This window comes from Halichondria panicea, chromosome 14 (assembly GCF_963675165.1).
Source record: "Halichondria panicea chromosome 14, odHalPani1.1, whole genome shotgun sequence".
NCBI classification, from domain to species: domain Eukaryota; kingdom Metazoa; phylum Porifera; class Demospongiae; order Suberitida; family Halichondriidae; genus Halichondria; species Halichondria panicea.
Genome location: NC_087390.1, coordinates 1,101,105 through 1,122,446, shown reverse-complemented (window position 1 = coordinate 1,122,446; position 21,342 = coordinate 1,101,105). Strand labels below are relative to the sequence as shown.

Here is a 21,342-nt window from a genome sequence, read left to right as displayed (position 1 = left end):
GACAATTAGAGAATTACATATTCCATCAAGTGCAAGAAGAAGTGCTATAAAGTGCATCGACTATGTTCATGTTAGGAGTAGAATAAAGTATCCCGGACGAGATTATAATAACTGTGTTATTGTGTAGTTGTCCCGAACAATAATGTGTAATGAATTTGTGTGGTGTCTGAATAATTATAGAGTATGTTGGTTATGTTAGTATACTCTATGTTTCATGATCATTTCCAATTTGCAATTATTAGTGTAAAATTGTACATGTAGATCTAATCAGTATGAGAGTTTCATCAAGTAGACTAAGAGCCAGCTACTCAGACTAAAGAGACTACCATGCATCCTGGTAGACCTACAGCTAGTGGCAGTGAAGGAATGTCTACTGAGAAGCTGCAGAGAATGGAGGCAAACAGAAGAAGAGCTCAAGCCAAACTAACAGCCAAGAGAGTGGCTCCACCCCACACTGGTGTGCCTCCTGCAAAGAGACATGCTTACACGTACACTACGTCTGCAGCTACTACATCAAAGACGGCATCTACGTTCCCTAGTTCGAGTTCCTATGACAATGTTAGATCTCACCCTAATTCTGCTGAAGCTAGATATATCTAGCTCAAGTTCCAGTGCAGGATATCAAGTACAAGAATCAAAATGGTCTAATCCTCTAATATCACACCAAGGAAGCTCCAGCAGCACAAAGACGCTCTAATTACCAAGAACAGGAACATTACACAATGAACTCCCATCATCAATGACATCTCAAACTGGTCTCCAACAACCACCATTTTATTCCAAACCATCCACTTCTCATTTATTTTGTCTACATTGTCCCATAACTCTCCTCCGAAATTGGCACCTAATAAAGCAGTTCCAGTAAATTCGAGAATTCCTCCGTTCTACTCTAAGCCACCTCTAAATGCACCTCATCTCGTCACCTCAGTACCGGATGCTTCCATTAAAGTAGCATCAGCGATGAGCCGCAAGCCGTCACCATCACTACCGCCTGACCACCCTCCCCCTGTGAAGTGTACCCAGCTGAGAGACAAGAAGAAGGCACAGGTTTGTATTGTGTCCAGGACAAGGCTGGAGGTCAAGGTGCAGTACGATCATGACCTCATCGAGATATTCAAGAAGATGCCTACAAGAGCTTACAGTAAGATTATGTTTTAGGCTAATAATTTTATTGTAAACATAATTATGTATAAACATACCCGTATATATAATTACCTCATCCTCCTCTCTACCTTAAGCGTGAAATTTTCAGAGCATTAAGGAATGGCCTCTAAAATTATTTTGTTGAATAAAAATCATGGATTGACTGCTTACCAGAAGCACTCCCAGGCCACGCCATTAATATCAAAATTTTTTCTATAGATACCAAAACGTCATTATGGAGCTTTGGAATAGAAGACTACAATTCACTGGGTATGTTGTTGATTCCATGCCACTGTAACAACCCCTCCCCTCTGCAGTTAAAGCTATCCAGAGCAGCTGCAAGCATGTGGAGTTGGACCTCATACCCAGACCTGTCGTAAACCTGTTCCTATCACAGCTACAGACCCAGCCCCATTCCATACAGGCCAAATCCCATCCCAGTGTCATTGACTGGAGCAGGATCGAGACAAAGTTGAGCACCGCTCTGATGGAGTTAGTTCCAAAAGAAGGAGTGGAGTAAGTTAATGTCTGGATACTGACTATATAATTATACTGATAATGTTTTAGAGCAGCACCCATAGCCTGTGTAATTATCATAACTTGTTATATTCACAAAACACACACAGTAGATTATCATTTCCTTGATAGGTTGTTTCGACAATTACAATATCACACTCATTTGATTACCCTCTAACCCCACCCCCACAGATACTCGATCAAGCGTGATGACCGAGTGTTGATAGCTGATGATATGGGACTAGGCAAGACACTTCAGGCCATAGCCGTTATGTCCTACTACCACTCTGATTGGCCCCTCCTCGTAGTGTGCCCCTCGTCAGTGAGACTCACCTGGGCTGAGGTAAGTTGGTGGGTGGGGCTATCTCTGTTGAGATTAAACTATTATCTACTAAGCAATTATTTCAAGATAATTATACATGTAGTAGAATTGTGTGAGTTAGTATAATTATAGCTAAAGTAGCTACATGCATGTCAGTGAGACTCGAATACTATTAATTTCAAGGCCAAAGGGGCTTAATAGAGGGTGGTTGAAATAGCGCTAGTCTGTGTTCTGCTCTTTATTTTGAAATTAATTTTTTAAGGTACTGATGTTCTACTGACCATTCGTATGATATGTATATATATATAGCGTAAGCATACAGTACATATTATGCCCACCCCGTGTGCAGGCATTCAAACGATGGATTCCTTCACTGGTGGACGCTGATATTAATGTCATCCTAACAACAAAGGGGTGTGGCTCGTTCTGCCTCGTGAATATCATTAGCTATGACTTGCTGGTCAGGATGAGCAAGGACATCACAGAGCACAGATTCTCAGCCATCATTGCGGTATCTAGTGCACCTGTGTTACTGTATGTTACATAACAGCCAATGATGCATATTCAGCTATAATTAATCGCTAAATATCTGAGGGGGATAGATTACTAACCCACTCGAGTTTGAGTGACCACTTTTAATGGTCCATGATATGCAACTACTTTTATCAAAGTTACTTCTACAAACTAAAATGGAGATTAAATCGCTTAATTCTGACTTGTAAATTTCCTACAATGAGGAGTTGGTATAATCATGATAGTGTGTTTTGTTGTGTAGGATGAGTCTCACTTTCTCAAGAACTATCGCACTGCTCGCTCCAAAGCAGCCATTCCAGTCATCAAGGTACACAGTAGACAGTGTATAGTGTCTGGTAGTTATGCTGGGTTGTCCAGAAGCTATGATTACTTGAAAGGATTCCAAGTACGTAGATTTGATGGCTCAAAGTAAATTCATTAGCTCTATTGAATATTTCCATGTTAACAAGTTTTTTCTTGGGATGTATGCTGGGTGGGATACATACACGTACACTACTGAACACCAGTATGATACTTATTTTGTCCCCCCCCCCCCAGAGTGCTCGGAGGGCTGTCCTGTTGTCAGGGACACCCGCCCTCTCCCGACCCATTGAGCTGTACACACAGATCACTGCAGTGGACAAGAACTTCAGACTAGTGTCCCACACCCAGTTCGGACTGAGGTACTGCAATGGAGTCAAGGTGAATAAAGAATAATGAAAACCATCGTATCTTTATTTCGAGCAGTGTAAGAATTTGATGTACTTTTTGTGGAGCTTAACACACTCTTTATGTGATGCAGTCTCGACGTTTATGAAGGACAATTTTGATATTGAACTATAGAAACTTGTTAGTTGTCAGTGTGTGTGTGCTGCTGTTGTTTGACGTAAATACTGATGAAATAATTTTCATCCTGTTGTTTTTGTCTGTCAGAGTACTGTAACACCATTGAAATTATTATACCATCCCATAATTAATTGTATAGAGTCAGTTTGGATGGGACTTCAGTGGTGCTTCCAACATGTCAGAACTGCAGCTGTATCTAGAAGACTCCATCATGATCAGGTATCTATGGGATCATGTGATGTCACTGGGTGTGCAAGAACATCGTACTTCCGTGTTAATCAAAGCATGTACATACGTAGCTACACAATAATAGCATCATCCTACTATAATATATGCATCATGTGATGCTGTCTATAGTGTTGTGCACACTGTAGTGTTATTAATTTGTAACGTATATTAACTAACTGTATGATTTCTATTTAGGAGGATGAAGTCTGAAGTTCTCGATCAACTTCCTTCTAAAACAAGGAAGATGGTAACTAGTCATGGTTAATTGAAGTCATTAGATTGACAATTGATTCATATGACAGGTGTTGTTGGATCTCTCGTCACTAAAGGGAGGCAGCAAAGAATGGAAAGACTATAAAAGACAACTCAACGATGCTGGCAAACTGAAAGTAAGTTCATACACTTCATATAGTGTATACTATGAGGCTCTAAAAACAGTGTTTCTAAACAGTATTGTGTAACTGCTTAGCTTACCAAATTTGCTCTTTTTTGCCTTTTCACTTTTTGCTAGGATCGATACCAATCAATGTTATTGTATGGTGCCAAATTGTCTATAGGAACTTAAGTTCATCATACCTGCTGTTGTGTACTTATCCACCCACCCACCATTACCCACAGAAGCTTGAGCGACGGACCGCCCTCCTCCCTCTGTTTGATGTGACGGGCAAGATGAAGCTGCCGGCAGTGAAGGACTATATCCTGGACATGTTGGAGGGTGGTAGGAAGATCATCGTGTTCGGCCATCACGTGTCTGTACTGAATGGTCTCTGTGAGGCTTTGGACAAGAAGGTTGGGATTAGTGTGTGTACAGGCACCTGTGAGAAGTAGTTGCTGACTCAGCATTTCATCCTACGTACTATAATTACATCCAAACTAAAACTTATTACTCTAGCTATTTGTATCTTCTAGGAGCATTACGTACTTATGTAGACACTAACACGCACACACACACTAATGGTTGATCCCTATCAATTGCTGATCCTCCACCCACCCCCCTCACACAACCCACACACTCCACCCACACACAGGCCATCATCTACATTCGTATTGACGGCAAGACCCCAGCTGATATGAGACAGGCCCTGTGTGATCAGTTCCAGCACAGCGAGCAGTGTCAAGTGGCCGTACTCTCCATCACCACGGCTAATGCTGGTACCAACACCTCTCAAACATACTGTGACTAGTATGTACACATCGTTGCCATAACTTTAGTTCTGTTGGTTCAGTCGCATTTATTTTGTGATTTTCTGACAGCTTACAGTGAGCTCGTTAAGATTGTATCTTAAAACATTATTGCCCTTTTCAACTTTTAGTGATTGAGAGCTCTTCCTAAGCTGCAAGTAAATATCAATTGGACCACGATAGCTCTATTTATAGAGTGGATTGTAGTATTCTAACAATTGACTGTCTCTCCTCACGTGCAGGACTCACCCTCACTGCTGCCTCCACTGTCATCTTTGCTGAGTTGTTCTGGAACCCAGGAGTAAGTATAGTCATGCACACACTCTTGAAGGCTTCATACTTACACGTAACTCATAATTATGCACATACAGCGAAACCTCCGAATATACAGAACACTTCGGGGAAAGTTATTATGGATTTGTTCTCTGTATAGATACTGGTACAGGCTGAGGACAGGGCGTACAGAATAGGCCAAAAGTCTTCAGTCAACGTCCATTACCTCATTGCGAAGGACACAGTGGATGACTGTATATGGTAAGAGCTAGGTTGTGCTTGAATGTTTTATTAAAACGTATGTACAGTACATGTATAAGTGTCTTATGCTGTAAGTGTAGCTATAATGTGAAAGTAATTTTGTTGTGGCATTTAATTACATGTAGATCTAGTTTTGAACCGCGCAATTCACTAAACACGATGTCATCACTTCCCACACAGGCCCTTGATTCAGAACAAGCTGTCAGTGTTGAGTCAAGCTGGTCTGGCTAAAGATGACTTCTCCAGTGCAGAGAGCGCAGTACTCACAGCCAAGGTCAGCAAAGACTTCACTATAATTATAGGTCCCTTACTGAAACTGCTGTGTGGCTTATCTTATGTGGCTATTCCATGTGTGACTGTTCAAATAATATTAACAGTAGAGAGCTTATAAAGTACGAATAAAGTGTTTAGGTCTGATAATTCAAGATCTGTGATGCTTCAAATCTACTACGAACGTATACACACAGAGACCATTTCCCCAAGCAATTCAGTTGCTTAATTATTATATTCTACTGTGCATCTGTGCAAGCCATAGTTATGCACGTTCAAGACATTGAAGTAGCTACTATAACTGACAAACTAGAAAGTGTATATAAAATCTAATAAAATCAGGTGCGCATGCGTAAGCGAGGTATACGGTAGTGTGTTTGTGTGTGTGTCTGTGCAGACTGCTACAGCTGCTCAAGGATCAATCAAGTGCAAGTAAGAGTTTCTATAGGCTTCTAGTCATGTTTAATTAGATTTTAATTCGTGGATTTGAAAAATAATGCTTTGTCTCGAGTTATGCCTACTTAACTTGGAATGCCATTGCAGCCTTTTCAGAAGAGCATGCACGTAGCCAAACTTGTTTACCGAATGTTGCTACTCTACTTAGTAGTTAGTTCTGCACGCTATTGGTAGCTGCAAGAGTGAGAAGAGAGCTGCAAGGCTCTGCTGACTTGCAGCCATTAATTTTAAGGCTTGAACTTTTGGCATCGATCGTTTTTAACAACAATCATCGTCGATCATTACCCACTCCTTGAGTTTCCCTGGATTTTGCATGCAGTAAAATTAATCATGATAATTATAATCAATGTGTGTAGCTTAGTAGCTTTATGTTATGTAGCTTTATGTTATGTAGCTTTATGTTATGTAGCTTTGGCACCTCCACCGAGGCATCAGCACCCGCGGTGCTTTCATTTAATCAGCTTAACATACAACTGTGTTAAATGTATCATCCTCGTGCATGTTCACTTCTCTGTAGGATGCAACACAAAAGACTCTGATGGACTGTTTTGGAGATTTGGTATCAAAGTCTGAAATGGACCAGCTATCAAACTTTGACGATACATTGGAACTAGACACACCAGGTACTAGTGTGTCATAACGTTATAGTACCATACCACAGTCACTCATTTAATCGCTACTTTATTTATTACTGCTTCACTGGAATTCTTTTATTAATATCGCTCAATTTCTGTAGTCGAAGTTTCAAAGTTCAATGATTTTTGGCATTGCTTTTATATCGAAAAGTTCTTATGGAATCATTCATTATTGGTTATAACTGAATATGAATGTGCTTGCAAACAACAGCATGTGAGATGATGCCTATAATTAAATTAAGCATTAAAGTAAATTACAATTCACCATACAATAGTCTGCCTAGTGAAGCTAGATATCGATCATAGACCTCCTCCACCACTCTGTGTGCATTGTAGTCCTCGTCTCTAACTCTCGTCTTGTACCAGCGAGCCAGGAGGCAGTACAGGATGAATCCAAGCAGACTGACAGTCTAGCTCATGTTTTGGGGAACTGTGTGATCACCATAAAAATGTTTTGTTGAATTGGATTATCACTTCATTCTGACCACCACCAGACAAATATATACACTGTCATCAGCTTTGCAATCTCAGCAACCTACGCACACAAACACACACATGTTACATATAATCGTTACCCAAGAGCAATTAAGTTGTTATAGCTAATTATAAAACCTAATTTTACTATACACGTGACCATGCACTCCTGATGTGACATAAGTTACATACAGTTGTACATACAATCAGAGTCAGAGGCTGAACAAAACTGTTGCAGTGTACAATTCATATATATAATAGGGTTGGAATTCAATGGTTAAACTTGAGTAAGCACTATACATTAGAGAAATACAACTGCAAGGTGTCCCTTGTACCTCATTGATGATGTTGAGTGCTGACTCGTACACCTGATCAGTGAGGGCCTCCATCAGATAAGACCCTCCCCAAGGATCACCTATATCTGGAAGGAGGGGGCAAAGTTGTAATGCTCTATCGTGTGTAAAATTCACACACATGCACTGTCTTCAAACATCTATATACGCAGAAATTAAACATTCATTCCATGATTCTTATTGAAACAAGCCCAAATTGCCTATCATTTGATTGAAAATTGAATAGCACTAAAATCCACTGACCTACATACACAAATGAAGGTTAATACATCATTTCAAAATAATTTTCGGAAGTTATATTAAAACTTCCATTTTTATTCGATGTGTTCACATAATAATAATAATTACACTGTACAAAAGTATGAATTATTGAACAAAGGTGAACATAGAATTAGTAGTCTTATAGCGGTTAAAAAAGTGAGCTAGTCATTGATGTAAACCTTACTTCTCTAGAGTACCTCCCAGCCCCTGAGTGATGGCTAGTGGGCTAAATATACAACCACAGAACGGTCAACCTACTAAAAATATTTGTGATCGCTACATCATAACGCGGAGTGTTTCAACCATTACACAGAGAGGCCTAGGTGGTTTCCAATTCCCTTTCTTTTTCAATCTATGGTTTGATAAGCTAATTGAATTTGGGAATCTGTATAAGTCCTGTGTGAACAGTGTTTGATAAGCTAATTGAATTTGGGAAAGTCCTGGTACAGATTCATGCATTGTGGTTGTGTATTGTGCAGTGTGTTTGAGATCATGGGTACCAGGTGTACATTATGTATAGCCTTAGTAATGTTCCCAAATGGGCCTGTTTTGAAGCTAATTTTGAGTGATCACATACAGGTTATAGTTTGTTGAAATACCTATCTATATGATTATTACGTTAGATATAAACGTTGGGCTATATCATAGGAGAACATGAATATTCATGAACTCCTGGCTTCTGCAGGATAAAGGTACAGATGCTATTGCTTACAAGGATCCACCCATCACTTAACAAATCACATTAATCATAATCCCCTAAGTACCCACACCCATTCTAACCTGTGATGTGAAGATGAATATATCTCCGATGATAGAACTCTGGTGAGTAGATGTACGTGTTGCGGACCATGAACTCTTTCAAGATGTCGTTCTGGATAGTCCCCTGAAGTTCCTCCAGCTTGACTCCCTGTGTGGGCGGGGCAGGGGGAGGGGCAAGTATTCAGAGAGAAGGGGAAGAGATTATATAATTATGTCTACACACTAATTATGTTGCATGTTGCAAACAAGGAACTATTTCTATACACTAATCAATAGGTAGCGTTCTAGTGCAGAGCTAACTAAGCAGAGTAACAACACTCCATGGACCAGTTTTGCTACGCACGCTTCTAAAAAGGCTACAATGGCACTCCAAGTAAGCAGACCTAGGCATAACTCGAGAAGAAAGCATTCTTTTACAAATCTACAAATTATAATCCAAGAAAACATTATTAGAAGCCTACTTGCACTTCATTGATCCTTGAGCAGCTGAAGCAGTCTATAGCACAGATACACAAACACACTACCGTATACCTCGCTTACGCATGCACAACTGAGGCATAATCGCATGCCTAAATCTTTTTCTTAAAGTGCTAACCGATGTTTAGCATACAATGTAGAATATAATTATATACCCATCAAACACTATAAGTACTCTAAAACACCATTATAGTCAAACCATACATTATACACACGCACATACACACGCACAGGCTAGGTACCTTCATATCCTCCACTGAGTCCACAACGACCCCTGCCATTCCCACGTCCCCCACAGCGAGGGGGTTATCAGAATCGTACCCCCTGTGAGTGGGCAGGTCAAAGGCCACACTCAACCCTTGCTGACCGGCCGCTATGTTGGCCTTGTAGAACTTGTTGCTCTCCTCAACTGTACTGAACCCTGCGTACTGTGTGTGTGGGTTTGTGAGTGTGTGTGTGTGTGTGTGTGTGTGTGTTGTGTGTGTGTGTGTGTGTGTGTGTGTGTGTGTGTGTGTGAGAGAGAGAGAGTGTGTGTGTGTGTGTGTGTGTGTGTGTGTGTGTGAGTGTGTGTGTGTGTGTGTGTGTGTGTGTGTGTATGTGTGTGTGTGAGAGTGTGTGTGTGTGTGGGTGTGTGTGTGTGTGTGTGTGTGAGTGAGAGAGAGTGTGTGTGGGTGTGTGTGTGTGTGTGTGAGAGAGAGTGTGTGTGGGTGTGGGTGTATGTGTGTTTATTGTCAGCCTATTACAGCCAAACAAACAAATTTATACGCCATAATTATATGGGTTCAAAATCAGAAGCTATACTAATTGACCGTTGGTACTAATAATTGAAGCATTAGTATTACACTATGATTACATGAATTTGACTTCTGTTTCACTTAGAGACAGTGACTCATCACCTGTCTAATGGTCCAGGGCCTCTGAGTGTACATCCTCTGGTGAACGGGTACTTCCCGGGTAACTCCTTCTCATGATCAGCCGTGTCCTCTGCAGTGTACATGCAGTGCATGGCTTCAGGTCAAATCCCTGTGCATGATGGAGGGAGGGAGCACATGTGCAGTCAGTTAGTGCTTGGAATAGACATTGATGATTTCTACGCTTCCTAGTGAATAATGGAGGTATATTTAGATCTTTATAATTATGTGATTTAGGACATAAATGGATAGCTGTTGCAGTATCCTGAAAGTGGTAATGGTACTACTAGACTAGACCCCTCCCCCCCCACACACCTCGGGGGTTCTCCAGGTGAGCCTCTCCTCCGGGTCAGCTCCCTTGAGCATCTTCCTGGCTAGAGCCGCCCACTCCTTGTCTAGTGAAACCTTTGGCTTGGCTCTTTTATCACCCCCCACAGTGTCATCTCCGCTGGGGGTATAGATAGATACAGTGCACTAACTGGTGTGTTTCTATTTAGGAACATCTACCAACAGCCATAAATTTAGTACTGTTAATCCACTTTTATGATTTTCTGAAAGCCATGCATCAGTCACTGTACGCGTATTAACTATGTTCGTTCTATATAATTAATGTTAATACCTGGTTCTGGTGGTGTGCAATAGCCTGTGTTTGCCATGGTGATCACCACACAGACTGGCCGTCAGTGGTCTCCCTCCTCCACACCTCAGTCTCACCAGTCTGGAGTACACACACAGATACATATCGAATACTCTTAACAGTATGGTTTAGTGTACACTTGGGCAATCGATCAACTGATCAAACCTGGCTCACCTTAGATATTAATTTTGCTGCCCCTCAGCATTGCTCAGATCAACAACTTAAGAGCTCAGTCAAACACTCTCCTAGGATCAGCAGAGCTAGCTGCAAAGATTGTTGTGTTGTTCATATCTCCTCTCTGAGTTCACTGGAGGGTGGAGGATGAGGTGGAGAGTGGGAGTGGGTTTGTTTACTCTTGTGTTTACTACGGTGCCTGTAGGATTTTGGCTTGTAAGCTTTACAAGTTAGCTTGTACTCTTACATACTCTTTAATACAATATCTATCTTATAAATAGTCTGAAGAAGAGATGCAGTGGATTTTGAGGTCATCAACAGCAAGATCCTTCGAAGGAAAGTGGTCTCCAAAAATCAGACCACCCTACGAGTACGATGACCCGGAAGACCTGGAAGATGATATTCCCCTGGTTTTCCATATGCCTAGTTGGCAGCTCAGAGCCAGCCTTGCCTCTGTGTTGATCACCCCTGTCCTCTACCAACTCTACCTCATTATGATCACCATCAGATACATACTCTTCTTACAAACCTTTTCTTGTGAGTCAGTGAATCATACTCACCAATAATTGCATATATATATAACGACACCATGGGTTAACAGTAGTATATAATTATAGTAGTCGGTTAGTCTGTCTGTCTGTCTGTGTATCCTGAGTATACTCACCTGGATGTTTGTAGCTACCATGGATAGCCTCAACACAACAAGGTAGTATAGTTTTAAAGTTGGCAGATTTTGATGTTAAAGCTTAATTCATTGCCAAATAAAAGCTAAGAAGCTAAAAAACTCGAACCTGCCACGTTGACCTATAGATGTACACGCGGCTTTGACTTGAGACTGTAGACTCACTAAACCTCAAATTAACGCTGAGGGTTTGCACTTCAGTGCTCTAGTTCTTCACGGAATCATTATCACAATTGTGATGTCACAGCACATGAATACATTAAATTTTATGCAACTCTACACAGCTCCCCCACGTCCTGCTTGCCCTGTGGTTGACTTGAGTTGGACTGGAGTGTTTCCTTGTGAGCTGGGATGGAGGGGGAGTGCACTGGCCGTTCTCATTCTGTCAGCTGTGCTTATCACCTGCTACTCACTCATTACTGCCTGCTTGGTGAGATGGAACCCTCGGAAACGATGGAACATTCAGCATTGCATAACATCAGGTAATCAAATGAATATTTAATGCCACAATAAATTTAAACGTTACTCGTTTTTGATACTCAAGAAAAACCGACCAAGTTCAAAGTGAGAGTTCAAAGCACTAATCATCGACCGATGTTGCCCCCCACTCTCAGTCTGTGTATACTGTTACTGATATTCCGCTTACTGTTACAGTCAGGAGATGTTGAAGCAAACCCTGGACCAACGCTTGGTACGAGAGTGTCTCTTTATGAATTATGCTCATCAACTATTTAATAGAGTATACATGCATGCATGTATTGTTATGATTGACAAAACTTACAATTCACTGGTAGGTTCAATTCTGATGCTCAGTGATTTGAATTCTGTTTACAAGAACCTGATAATAGCCGCTGGAAACTGGGTGAACCTGGGACTTGATCTGGGATTAGGTCATGGCACCCTCGATGATATAAAAGATGACTATCACAGGAACAAGGATTGTCTACGGGAAATGTTAGCTGTTCGCTTGAAGACTGGCCCGCTCACTTATTTTGAAATATGCCAGAGTCTCAGAGCACCATCAGTTGATCGGAATGATGTCGCTGAGGCTATAGAGGAGGCATGTACAGGTATGAATATAGTGAGAGGCTAACTTATGACCACATAGAAGCATTTCTATGTATAGACTTAGGTATGTGAATGGGTTTATACGTAGTTGACCACAGGTACTATGTACTTTTGTATATACTTTTGTTTAGTTGACGATACTTTACCTGGGCCATCTAAAACAAATATGTCTACAACGAATCCTGAACCAACCAGTGAGTGAACACCTTAATTAGCTAATCACTGACTCAGAGTAGTTTGTATTGTATATTAGTACAACCAGTAGGTTGTACATAGGATTGACAGTGCAGTTGTGTGTGTTTTCAATTATTGCACAAATTTTGACTCGTGTTAATTCAGACTGCTGCAGGGAAAGGCCACAGCAACTGGATAGATAGCTTAGTTAGCCTTTTAAATGTGTGTTATATTATAGTCTATGAATATTCTCATGCGATATTTGAAAAATTGCACTATTTTCACATTTCACCACGTTTTGTCTGTCTGACTGAAGTTAGAAAATGCTTGTAGTAGTATACTGCAATCTGATTGGCCACTGAGAGGTCCATTATATAATAGTTATAGACCCTGTTTTAGAGGTGTCTATGAGATTTAGAAGCCCAAAGGCACTGATTTAGTATCCCGAGCGTAGCGAGAGTACTATACAAGTGGCTGAAGGCTTCTATATCCCATAGACACCACCAAAACAGTGTCTAACTATTATATAGACCTGTCACTGTCAGAGGTCTTCTAAGTAGATACTGATTATGCCTACAGGCAAGATGATATCAAGATTAACTTTTATGGAACATGGAATGCATAGCAACATCTATTTTATACATGAACATCCAAGTACACACAGTTTATGTTGAAGTCATAGTAACGATGATGCAGTGCATTAAGTCTTTGCTTTTATCTCACTCTTGCAGCTACCATCAATAGCATGCCAATAGCTAGTGCTCTAGTGCAGAGCTAACTAACTACTACTAACAGTTTTTGCTATGCATGATTCTCAAGAAACGGAAACTGCCTTCAATGTGAATATAGACTAGCCAGAGCGAAGCTTTAGGCTTGTAGAAACTCTTAGTTTCAGAGTCTTCTTTGTCTTTATATAGCCAGCACTATTCTAAATCAGTTATAGGCTGAGTCCAACGGTCACTATGGAGTTTTGAGACCCTCAGGCCCTTAGTAGCACCCTAGCTACGCTCGGGATGCTCGGGCCTTCGGTCTCAAAACCCCATGCATGCATAGAGACCTTGGACTCAGCCTATACTGAACTATTATTTAGTAACTTGAAAAGCATTTCCTCCTTGTACAGACATGTTCAGAAAATTCTAGATACAGCATCTAGTCGACTAGAACCCGGACCATGGGCGTTTTTCTCAGAATTGCATTCACTTTCAAGAGGCAGATGACCTCTCAGGCTACACTTTTCTTACCTACGCAATTCCACCATCTTTAAACGACTGCCACAGCAACGCACATGGCAACTTATGAGATGGGCGTGGCTGGTTAACCGGGTGACATTAGTCTCGCGAGCAGACGTGGGAGGGAGGGAATGTTCCCTCTAGGACAAGTCTGCTCACGAGACTACTGTGACATAGCATTTGATGCACAAAACACCTCCTCAGTCCTTTTTCTTCAACTCTTGAGTCCCGGACCTCTCCATTCTCACCTTAGGTATGCTACTGGCTAGATCTACCATAGGCCACCATATGCATACTTTTACACTTTGATAGTATATAGACCTATGCATGAACACTTATATATGTGTTTATCAGTTCCAGTCTGGCCTCTCCTCTCTTCTTGAACTTGAACTTCTCCTTGCTTCCTGACGTTGCTCTTAGGCATTTCACATTTCACATTTCATTATTGATACTTCTGTACTGAAAAAAGAAATGGAATCGAAGTAATGCAATGTGTAACGTTGCTAGGATTGCCAGGAAAGTGCCAAAAGTGCGAAAAAGCGAAGAAACAAGAAATTCGGCGGGCGCATAACTCCAAATCCGTTACAACGCCATGAACATGTACAGTCACAGTGGCGGATTCAGAGGGGGTTCTTTGGGTTCAATTGAATCCCTCTCTGAGACATAAGTGAGTGGGAGGCTTAAGCAACTAGTTAGCCAGTTGTTCCTTTTTGCTTTCACATGCACTTCTCACTTACCTTTAGTCCTTACTAGTCTTGCGAAGCTTTGTCTGTGCAGTTTCAGTGACTGATAAATCTCCAACCAGATGAAGCAATAGAAATTTATCGATGATACTTAACTAGTATTTACGATACAAGATCTCTCCCTGCTGATGACAAATATCCTCACAACACCTCCTCAGTCCTTTTTCTTCAACTCTTGAGTCCCGGACCTCTCCATTGTCACCTCAGATATGCTACTGGCTAGATCTACCATAGGCCACATAAAATTATGCATGAACAATGTAATAAGAATTATGTGTTTATCAGTTCCAGTCTGGCCTCTCTTCTCTTTTTGAACTTGAACTTCTCCTTGCTTCTTGACAGTGCTCTTAGGCATTTCACATTTCACATTTCATTATTGAAGAGTATAATACTTCTGTACTGAAAAAAGAAAGGGAATCAAACTAAAAAAACATTTGCAATGTGTAACGTTGCTAGGATTGCCATGAAAAGTGTGAAAAAGCGAAGAAACAAGAAATTCGGCGAGCGCATAACTCCAATCCGTTACAACGCCATGTACATACAGCCAGTGTTGATGATACATTACCGTATAGCGGGTAATTTTCGCGGGGTAAAAATTCATTCAACTCGAAAAACGGTGATATTCGTGAGTAAAATTTCGTTTAGTCTCGTGGCTGCACCGCATTCCTACGTTCCGGTAAGCCACGCCTACGTTAAAATTTCGTGGAGCCCACGAAAATAACGAATATTTACCCCACCAAAATTACCTGCTATACGTTATATATAGGAATTGAGACAGTGCCAGTTCCAAGCTTCCATTAGCCACAAGACCATATCAATTGACTTCGATGTCACCACACATGGATGGACTGAATAATTATGTCTGTGCTAAACACTGTATTAGGGAACAAACCTAAAGGGAAGGTACCATGAAAAAATAAAGTTTTATTTTTTGCCTTAAAATGTTCTTTGTGGGGTATAAAATAGCCCTGAGACAAAAAAATATTTTTCTGAAAATTAACTTTTCAGAGAAACAGGACTGTAGAAACACAATTTCTGGCTTAAAATTTTGCTTCCTGTTGTGGTCAAATGTGGGCGCGGTCAAACGTGACGTCAGAGTAGGCATTTGTGCTGCATGTAAAATGTATTCTGTGTGTGTTGAGTGTGTTGCAGCTGGTTGCTCCTTTACATCTAGCAGTCATACAGTTCTCTCAGTTGAAATATGAGTGGGAAAAACAAGTCCTATGTACCAGAGCTCACTGAAAAGCAACAGAATCCTGTTTTTGTGTACAGTGAAAACTCACAGATATGACCTCCCTTGCTGCTCAGTTTGGGATCCAAAAGAGGAAGAAGCTGAGATCTGAGGTCTGGAGCCATTCTAACTGTTTTCTATAAGGCAGTTATTCAGAAATAAACTGCCATATCGTCCTGTAAAAAGAGAGACCCTGAGATCAGAGTCATGGAATGGAGAGATCCCTATAGAGAAGTGCCCGGTCGGCCGCTGTATACGGAAAAGCGAGAACGGAGACAGGTTAATAGCTTCAGTTTTTGTTCAATCATGTATCATTATAATACCTCGCTGCAGTTGATACTTGATGCTTTACAAGAGACAACCTCTCTATACCGTGACTCCTGCATGTAGACCCGGCATGTAACTGAGACTCCTGATCAGACTACATATGCATGCAGTACCTCTCTTCCTATTTTCATGTTGGAAACAACTTCAGCAAGGGTCTCATTGTCATGCAAAGACAAGTGAAACCAAAACTTGACGTGTTAATAATGTAAAGATTACCGATAGTAACTCAAACACCCCATCTAAATTATAAATTATAACTACCAAGGATGTCGATGTTTAGTGTGAAGTGCTTGGACTCATGCATGGTGACTCTCCCCCTGTTGTCAAATCCCATACAACCTAATTTTGAGCCCAGCATCTTCTTCTCCTAAACGTTTGTCGCGACATTGACAAAAACGTAACTTTTAAATTGTCTCAAGAGTAATACACGTAATACAGGTTGAGTCAATAATCCTGCATGTGAAGAAGAAGGAAATTTGTTACGAATCACAGCTATACTGCATGCACAGCTTGGTAGAACAACTCGTATAATTATATGTCTTCCAAGCCAGCCCCAGCACAACCGACTAGTTAAGAAAGTTATACCTTTCACACTGATAAACTTACTGGTGTATACTTCATTCTCATCTGCCTCACCATATCTGTGTTTGTGGGCAGTGTACGCCATCTGTAGCACCCACATATCAAGGATCAAATCCATCACACTGATTCTCTATTGGTATAATACATTTCTACACAACGTACTACCGCATGCATTCACACCTGACACACTCAATTGCATGACTGTATACTTATACATATAGACCTAGTCTATATACTAATTAGTCAATTAACATTTCCTATCCTGCCTTATTTGTCACCATCATCATCACCACTCAAACTAGCATGGGAAGGCTTTCTCGCTCATACAGATATGGCTCCACAGCGTTTGTTTTATCTTCACTGCAGCTTTTTTCATGCTCAACAGATGAGAAGGAGTAGGAAAAACTCAACTGGCTTGAAAATCATAGCTAAAATCACATGTGTCTGTCAGTCAGACTCATGCAGCCACCGGTATGCATCAATTCAATGTTTACTAGTACCTACTCTGACGTCACGTTTGACCGCGCCCACATTTGACCTCAACAGGAAGTAAAATTTTAAGCCTTTCTTAACAATCCTGTTCCTCAGAAACTTTAATTTTAAAAAAAATTTTTTTGCATCAAGGTTATTTTATATCTCACAAAGAACATTTTAAGGCAAAAAAATAATACTTTATTTTTTCATGGTACCTTCCCTTTAATGTTTCGCTGTTGCATGCCCTCTCTTTTCCTAGGCCAACATCGAGTCCTGAACCAGCCAGTGAGTGAATCACATTAGCCAATCAGCTTTTGTGGTGATAGAGTAATGTATATATATACGTAGGTGTATACAGCTATTATATGCATGCATCTCACATATGAGCCTAACATTGTGTGCTATTGAAAGAACCGCCCTTCAAATATAATACCTTGTATAGGAATGTGAGACAGATTCCGTAAGAAGTGCACATTTCAATTTGTGTTATCAAGAGTGTATACATTGTAAAAGAAGAGAAGGCACACACAAGTGACTATTTAGTACCAGAGGAGGTTGGACACGCGCCATAATGTTTTACGGCGGAAATGTGCCTGCATGCATGGAGAGATATGCGAAAAGTTGAAGAGAACAGTAGCTATATTCAGCTAAGACAAAAGACTGCAAGCGATTTTAGCACTCCACACTATATAGTAGTACATGATGCTAAAAAAACCCAGAAACTGAGTAGCATACATTTGTAATCATACTAGAAGCACTGAATGAGCCAGAAACTAAGATTAGTCACAAACTTCGAGTTGTTGCTGCACTTGCCTTTGTTTTTTTTACGCTTGTCTTGATGTAGCAGGTATAGCAATCATAGTGTTAAACTACTACGACTCATAAACTAAGAGGAGAGGAGATATAATACAAGAGAGATAGACGAGCAAGATAGAAGAGTTTAGGTAAAAATTAATGCTGACTTAGCTGGATCGAAAAGGCTCGGTTTTAAGTGTATTCATGGAATTATTTATGAATTATGATGAATTATTAATGGCTACGGATGACGCGTGTCCAGCCTCCTCTGATTTAGTACATGCACTGAGAGCACATAACAGTCAGAATTCAAACCGGGGGCGGATGAATTGTGAATGTGCATGAAGTGCTAACAATAGAAATTTATATTTTTAGCACTTTATGCACATGCATTCACGTTCATCCGCCCAATTTAATGTTTTGCTGTTGCATGCCCTCTCTTCTTTTATACGCCCTTGGGGTTATGTAGTTTAGACTGATTCTATCACTTTAACTAACTTCAAAGCTGAAACACATAGTGATACAAAATAATGACGACTCATTCTCAACTATAGACATGTGCAAGCTTAATTGAGTTTGTCTTTTGATCAAAGTCATTGCATATTTGTATGTATGTCACGCATTTAATGTCTAAAATCAAATTTAGGATTTAAACAGCACTTTGAAGAAGCAATGAAGGATGGATTTGTCACTTTGAAAACTGTTAATGTTATTCTAATGGGACCTGCTGGTAGTGGAAAGACGAGTGTTAAAGATCTTGTATTGAATAACGAAGTAAAGGAAGAACGAAATAGCACAGGTCCTTTGGATAGAACCATCCAGGTCAGATCCGTATCAAGTCATCATGTTGTGTGCAAAGGCAAAGAATGGAAGGAAATAACACCACAAGATATGAAGCGTTTACTTTCTGAAGCTATTTCTCAATATAAGTTAAAGGATGATCATAAAAAGAGTAGCACAAGCGCTGCTGAAGACATTCATGATCACTCACAAGCAGCGGTAAATGCTGTTGTTGACGATCTTGAGGAAATAAGTTCAATGGCAGATTCAACAAGCATACATAAAAGTGGCGAAGAATTGTTTGGTACCATGACAATACGTGTTACCGATAGTGGAGGCCAACCACAGTTTCACGATATTGCACCTCTTTTCACACAAGGAACTTCAGCTGGTATATACGTAATGAAGCTCACAGATAAGTTTAACGATTATCCTTCTGATGAGTGCTATATAGAAGGACAACAAGTCGGCACTCCTTCCCTCTCACACTTGTCACACAGGGAAACTATTCTAAGTCTCATTCAATCTCTCCTGTCGGTGAACACACATGAAAAGAAGCCACGATGCATCTTTGTGGGCACATTCAAAGACGCATTCAAGAATGATCCTCCTTCAATTCTGTCTACCCTAAAAAAAAAAAATCAAGAACTCCATGCCTTGATTCCTGAATGCTTTAGAGTATACAGGGACAGACGAATGACCCAACTAATATTTGAATTAAATGCAATATCTCGAGATGAAGACACTCAAACTATTGCACAAGCTATTCGAAATGTGGTGGAAGGGTCTCCGTTTTTTGAAGACGATGTTCCACTCCGGTGGTTTGCTCTGGAGCTTTCCTTGCAGGAGTACTGCACTCAAGTTGGGAGACGTATTCTCACCAGAAGTGAGTGTGTAGATGTGGCTAAAAAACTACAGTCACATACCGATGACATAGAATCTGCTCTTGAATATTTTGACAAAATCTGCATAGTCCATTACTATCCGCAGAAACTTCCTGGAATTGTCTTTGTAGATCCTCAGGTACCCCTAGAGATAATCAATGATCTCGTTCGATATGCGATGTCTTTAAGAGAAGGTGGTGAAGATACTTTACCAACTGCAACTCAATTATTTAATTCTGATCCTATTAAGTTGAAGTTGCTCAGAGATGGTGGCGTCCTAACACTTGATATACTGGAGTCTGAGGATTTTAAAAAGCATTTTTGGTATCCTGATCATCATGGTCGTAATATATTTGCTCCTAAACATATGATAGAGCTCATGAAAGAACTTTTAGTGATATCTCCTCTCACAAATTCTCTGTTATGCGAATCTACTCAATTCTTTATGCCTGCCCTCCTTAAGTCTATACCACGAGCTGAGTTGAAAAACTGCTGCATCAATGAGCCCTCGGTCGATCCACTTCTTGTTCGCTTCACCAATGGCTGCATTCGAGCTGGGGTCTTCTGCTGCTTGGTGGTGTTCTTAATGAAAACGCGTGGGTGGGAAAGGTACAGTAAATCGGGAGAACAAGTGCCTCAAGCAAGAAACTGCATCAAGCTTCGAAAGAAAAAGTGTTTCGTTACTCTTGTCGATTCAATTGCACAAATAGAAGTGTATGTGAATGCTAAAAAAATAATTTGTGAAAATCTCTGTCCAAAAATCAAAGAAGACATTTTGGAAGGAATTAGAGCTTCTCAAGAAGCCCTTCATTATTCGATTAATGCCCCAGAAATCTGCTTTTTCTGTCCTTGTATTTATGGTGCCATAAAATGTCATCATGCTGAGGTTGATGTTGATTATACCTGGAATTGTTCCGAAAAGCCTGATGAATACGATGGAAAGTTAGAAAATAAACATTTAATTTGGTTCGAAAAGAAAAATCCTGGGGGAGGTGAACATTTCGAGAGTCAACATTTAACTGTAGACAATGTAGTGAGGGAAGTGGGTATCAAGAAAGAAGTGCTTGATCAGCATTGCTCGTCTGAACTTTTGCAAGAAATTGGTCGAGTTCTTCCAAACTGGCTGAAGTATGCTCAGGCTCTGCTATCTAAAGCACAAATTCAAGGTATTAAGACTGACGCTAACTTAGATAATGAAATGAAAGGTCAGAAGGTGTTGGAGATTTGGCACAACGAATGTAACACAAGCTACCGCACGCTTGTTGATATTTGCCTCACATTTAAGGATGGCGAAACAGCAAGAAGAATCTGTGAGATAGTAAAAGGTTAGTATACTGTGCATAACATTAGTCATAATATATTAGCATTCAAATTTTACATGGAAATATTTTCTATTTTTAAGAGTACAATCTAAAGAGGAAGAGAGAGGACACTAAAGACGATGAAGACAGTGAATGTAGTGCTAGTAGAGCAAAAAAAACATGCCAACCGTACTGAGTTTCTTACTGTAGCAGTATAGCAAACATTATATTTACCAGACGCACACTGTCATGCATACATTAATTGTTTTAGAACTTGTTAAGACTCTTGTTACAAAACAAAAAGTTGTATAGTTACCGTAAAACCTCGATTTAAGGCGACCCTCTATAAATAAGCGACATTTGGACATTTCGCCCATAATA

The 21,342-nt window shown here is 40.4% G+C and overlaps 3 protein-coding genes across 11 annotated transcripts in view; 2 read left to right on the top strand and 1 right to left on the bottom strand.

Moving 5' to 3' along the window:
• Window positions 1-10,841, bottom strand: part of LOC135347329 (methylmalonyl-CoA mutase, mitochondrial-like) — a 53,313-nt gene extending 42,472 nt beyond the window's left edge. For 5 of the 8 annotated variants that reach the window (XR_010398336.1, XM_064545281.1, XM_064545280.1 and 2 more), the window contains exons 1-4: window positions 10,692-10,841; window positions 10,500-10,598; window positions 10,196-10,328; window positions 9,212-9,397 (exon numbers count right to left, since the gene is read on the bottom strand). Coding sequence is in view for 7 of the 8 variants with exons in the window: in XM_064545281.1 (XP_064401351.1) it covers window positions 9,212-9,397; window positions 10,196-10,246 (237 nt within the window). In the remaining variant the exon portion in view is untranslated. Of the gene's footprint in view, window positions 1-6,840; window positions 7,181-7,454; window positions 7,541-8,513; window positions 8,641-9,211; window positions 9,398-10,195; window positions 10,329-10,499; window positions 10,599-10,691 lie in introns of those variants that run through there. The other 3 variants (XM_064545282.1, XM_064545279.1, XM_064545286.1) reach the window with 3 other exon arrangements.
• On the top strand, window positions 242-6,812 carry LOC135347319 (SWI/SNF-related matrix-associated actin-dependent regulator of chromatin subfamily A-like protein 1). The gene is made up of 16 exons (XM_064545267.1): window positions 242-1,141; window positions 1,363-1,413; window positions 1,461-1,659; window positions 1,852-2,002; window positions 2,331-2,492; window positions 2,757-2,822; window positions 3,053-3,196; window positions 3,480-3,559; window positions 3,764-3,815; window positions 3,871-3,957; window positions 4,187-4,357; window positions 4,597-4,720; window positions 4,993-5,051; window positions 5,184-5,284; window positions 5,465-5,558; window positions 6,528-6,812. Exons 1-16 carry the CDS (start codon window positions 961-963, stop codon window positions 6,648-6,650), a joined length of 1,845 nt encoding a protein of 614 aa, XP_064401337.1. The 5' UTR covers window positions 242-960; the 3' UTR covers window positions 6,651-6,812.
• Window positions 10,842-10,900: 59 nt separating the features above from the next.
• On the top strand, window positions 10,901-21,301 carry LOC135347310 (uncharacterized). 2 transcript variants are annotated; one of them, XM_064545247.1, is made up of 7 exons: window positions 10,901-11,228; window positions 11,658-11,855; window positions 11,918-12,064; window positions 12,168-12,443; window positions 12,573-12,635; window positions 18,643-20,985; window positions 21,063-21,301. In XM_064545247.1, exons 1-7 carry the CDS (start codon window positions 10,985-10,987, stop codon window positions 21,155-21,157), a joined length of 3,366 nt encoding a protein of 1,121 aa, XP_064401317.1. In that variant the 5' UTR covers window positions 10,901-10,984; the 3' UTR covers window positions 21,158-21,301. The 2 variants fall into 2 exon arrangements, with proteins under 2 accessions (XP_064401317.1, XP_064401318.1); XM_064545248.1 differs by lacking the exon at window positions 12,573-12,635 and having other exon boundaries at window positions 10,902-11,228.
• The last annotated feature ends 41 nt before the right edge of the window (window positions 21,302-21,342 follow it).

Bases quoted from the DNA above. Each gene is read 5' to 3' on its own strand.
- LOC135347319 (XM_064545267.1), top strand. From the start codon at position 961: ATGAGCCGCAAGCCGTCACCATCACTACCGCCTGACCACCCTCCCCCT. The intron at 2,003-2,330 runs GTAAGTTGGTGG...CCCCGTGTGCAG, and splicing joins TGAGACTCACCTGGGCTGAG to GCATTCAAACGATGGATTCC. The intron at 3,816-3,870 runs GTAACTAGTCAT...TTCATATGACAG, and splicing joins CTTCTAAAACAAGGAAGATG to GTGTTGTTGGATCTCTCGTC.
- LOC135347310 (XM_064545247.1), top strand. From the start codon at position 10,985: ATGCAGTGGATTTTGAGGTCATCAACAGCAAGATCCTTCGAAGGAAAG. The intron at 11,229-11,657 runs GTGAGTCAGTGA...AACTCTACACAG, and splicing joins CTTCTTACAAACCTTTTCTT to CTCCCCCACGTCCTGCTTGC. The intron at 12,444-12,572 runs GTATGAATATAG...ACTTTTGTTTAG, and splicing joins TATAGAGGAGGCATGTACAG to TTGACGATACTTTACCTGGG.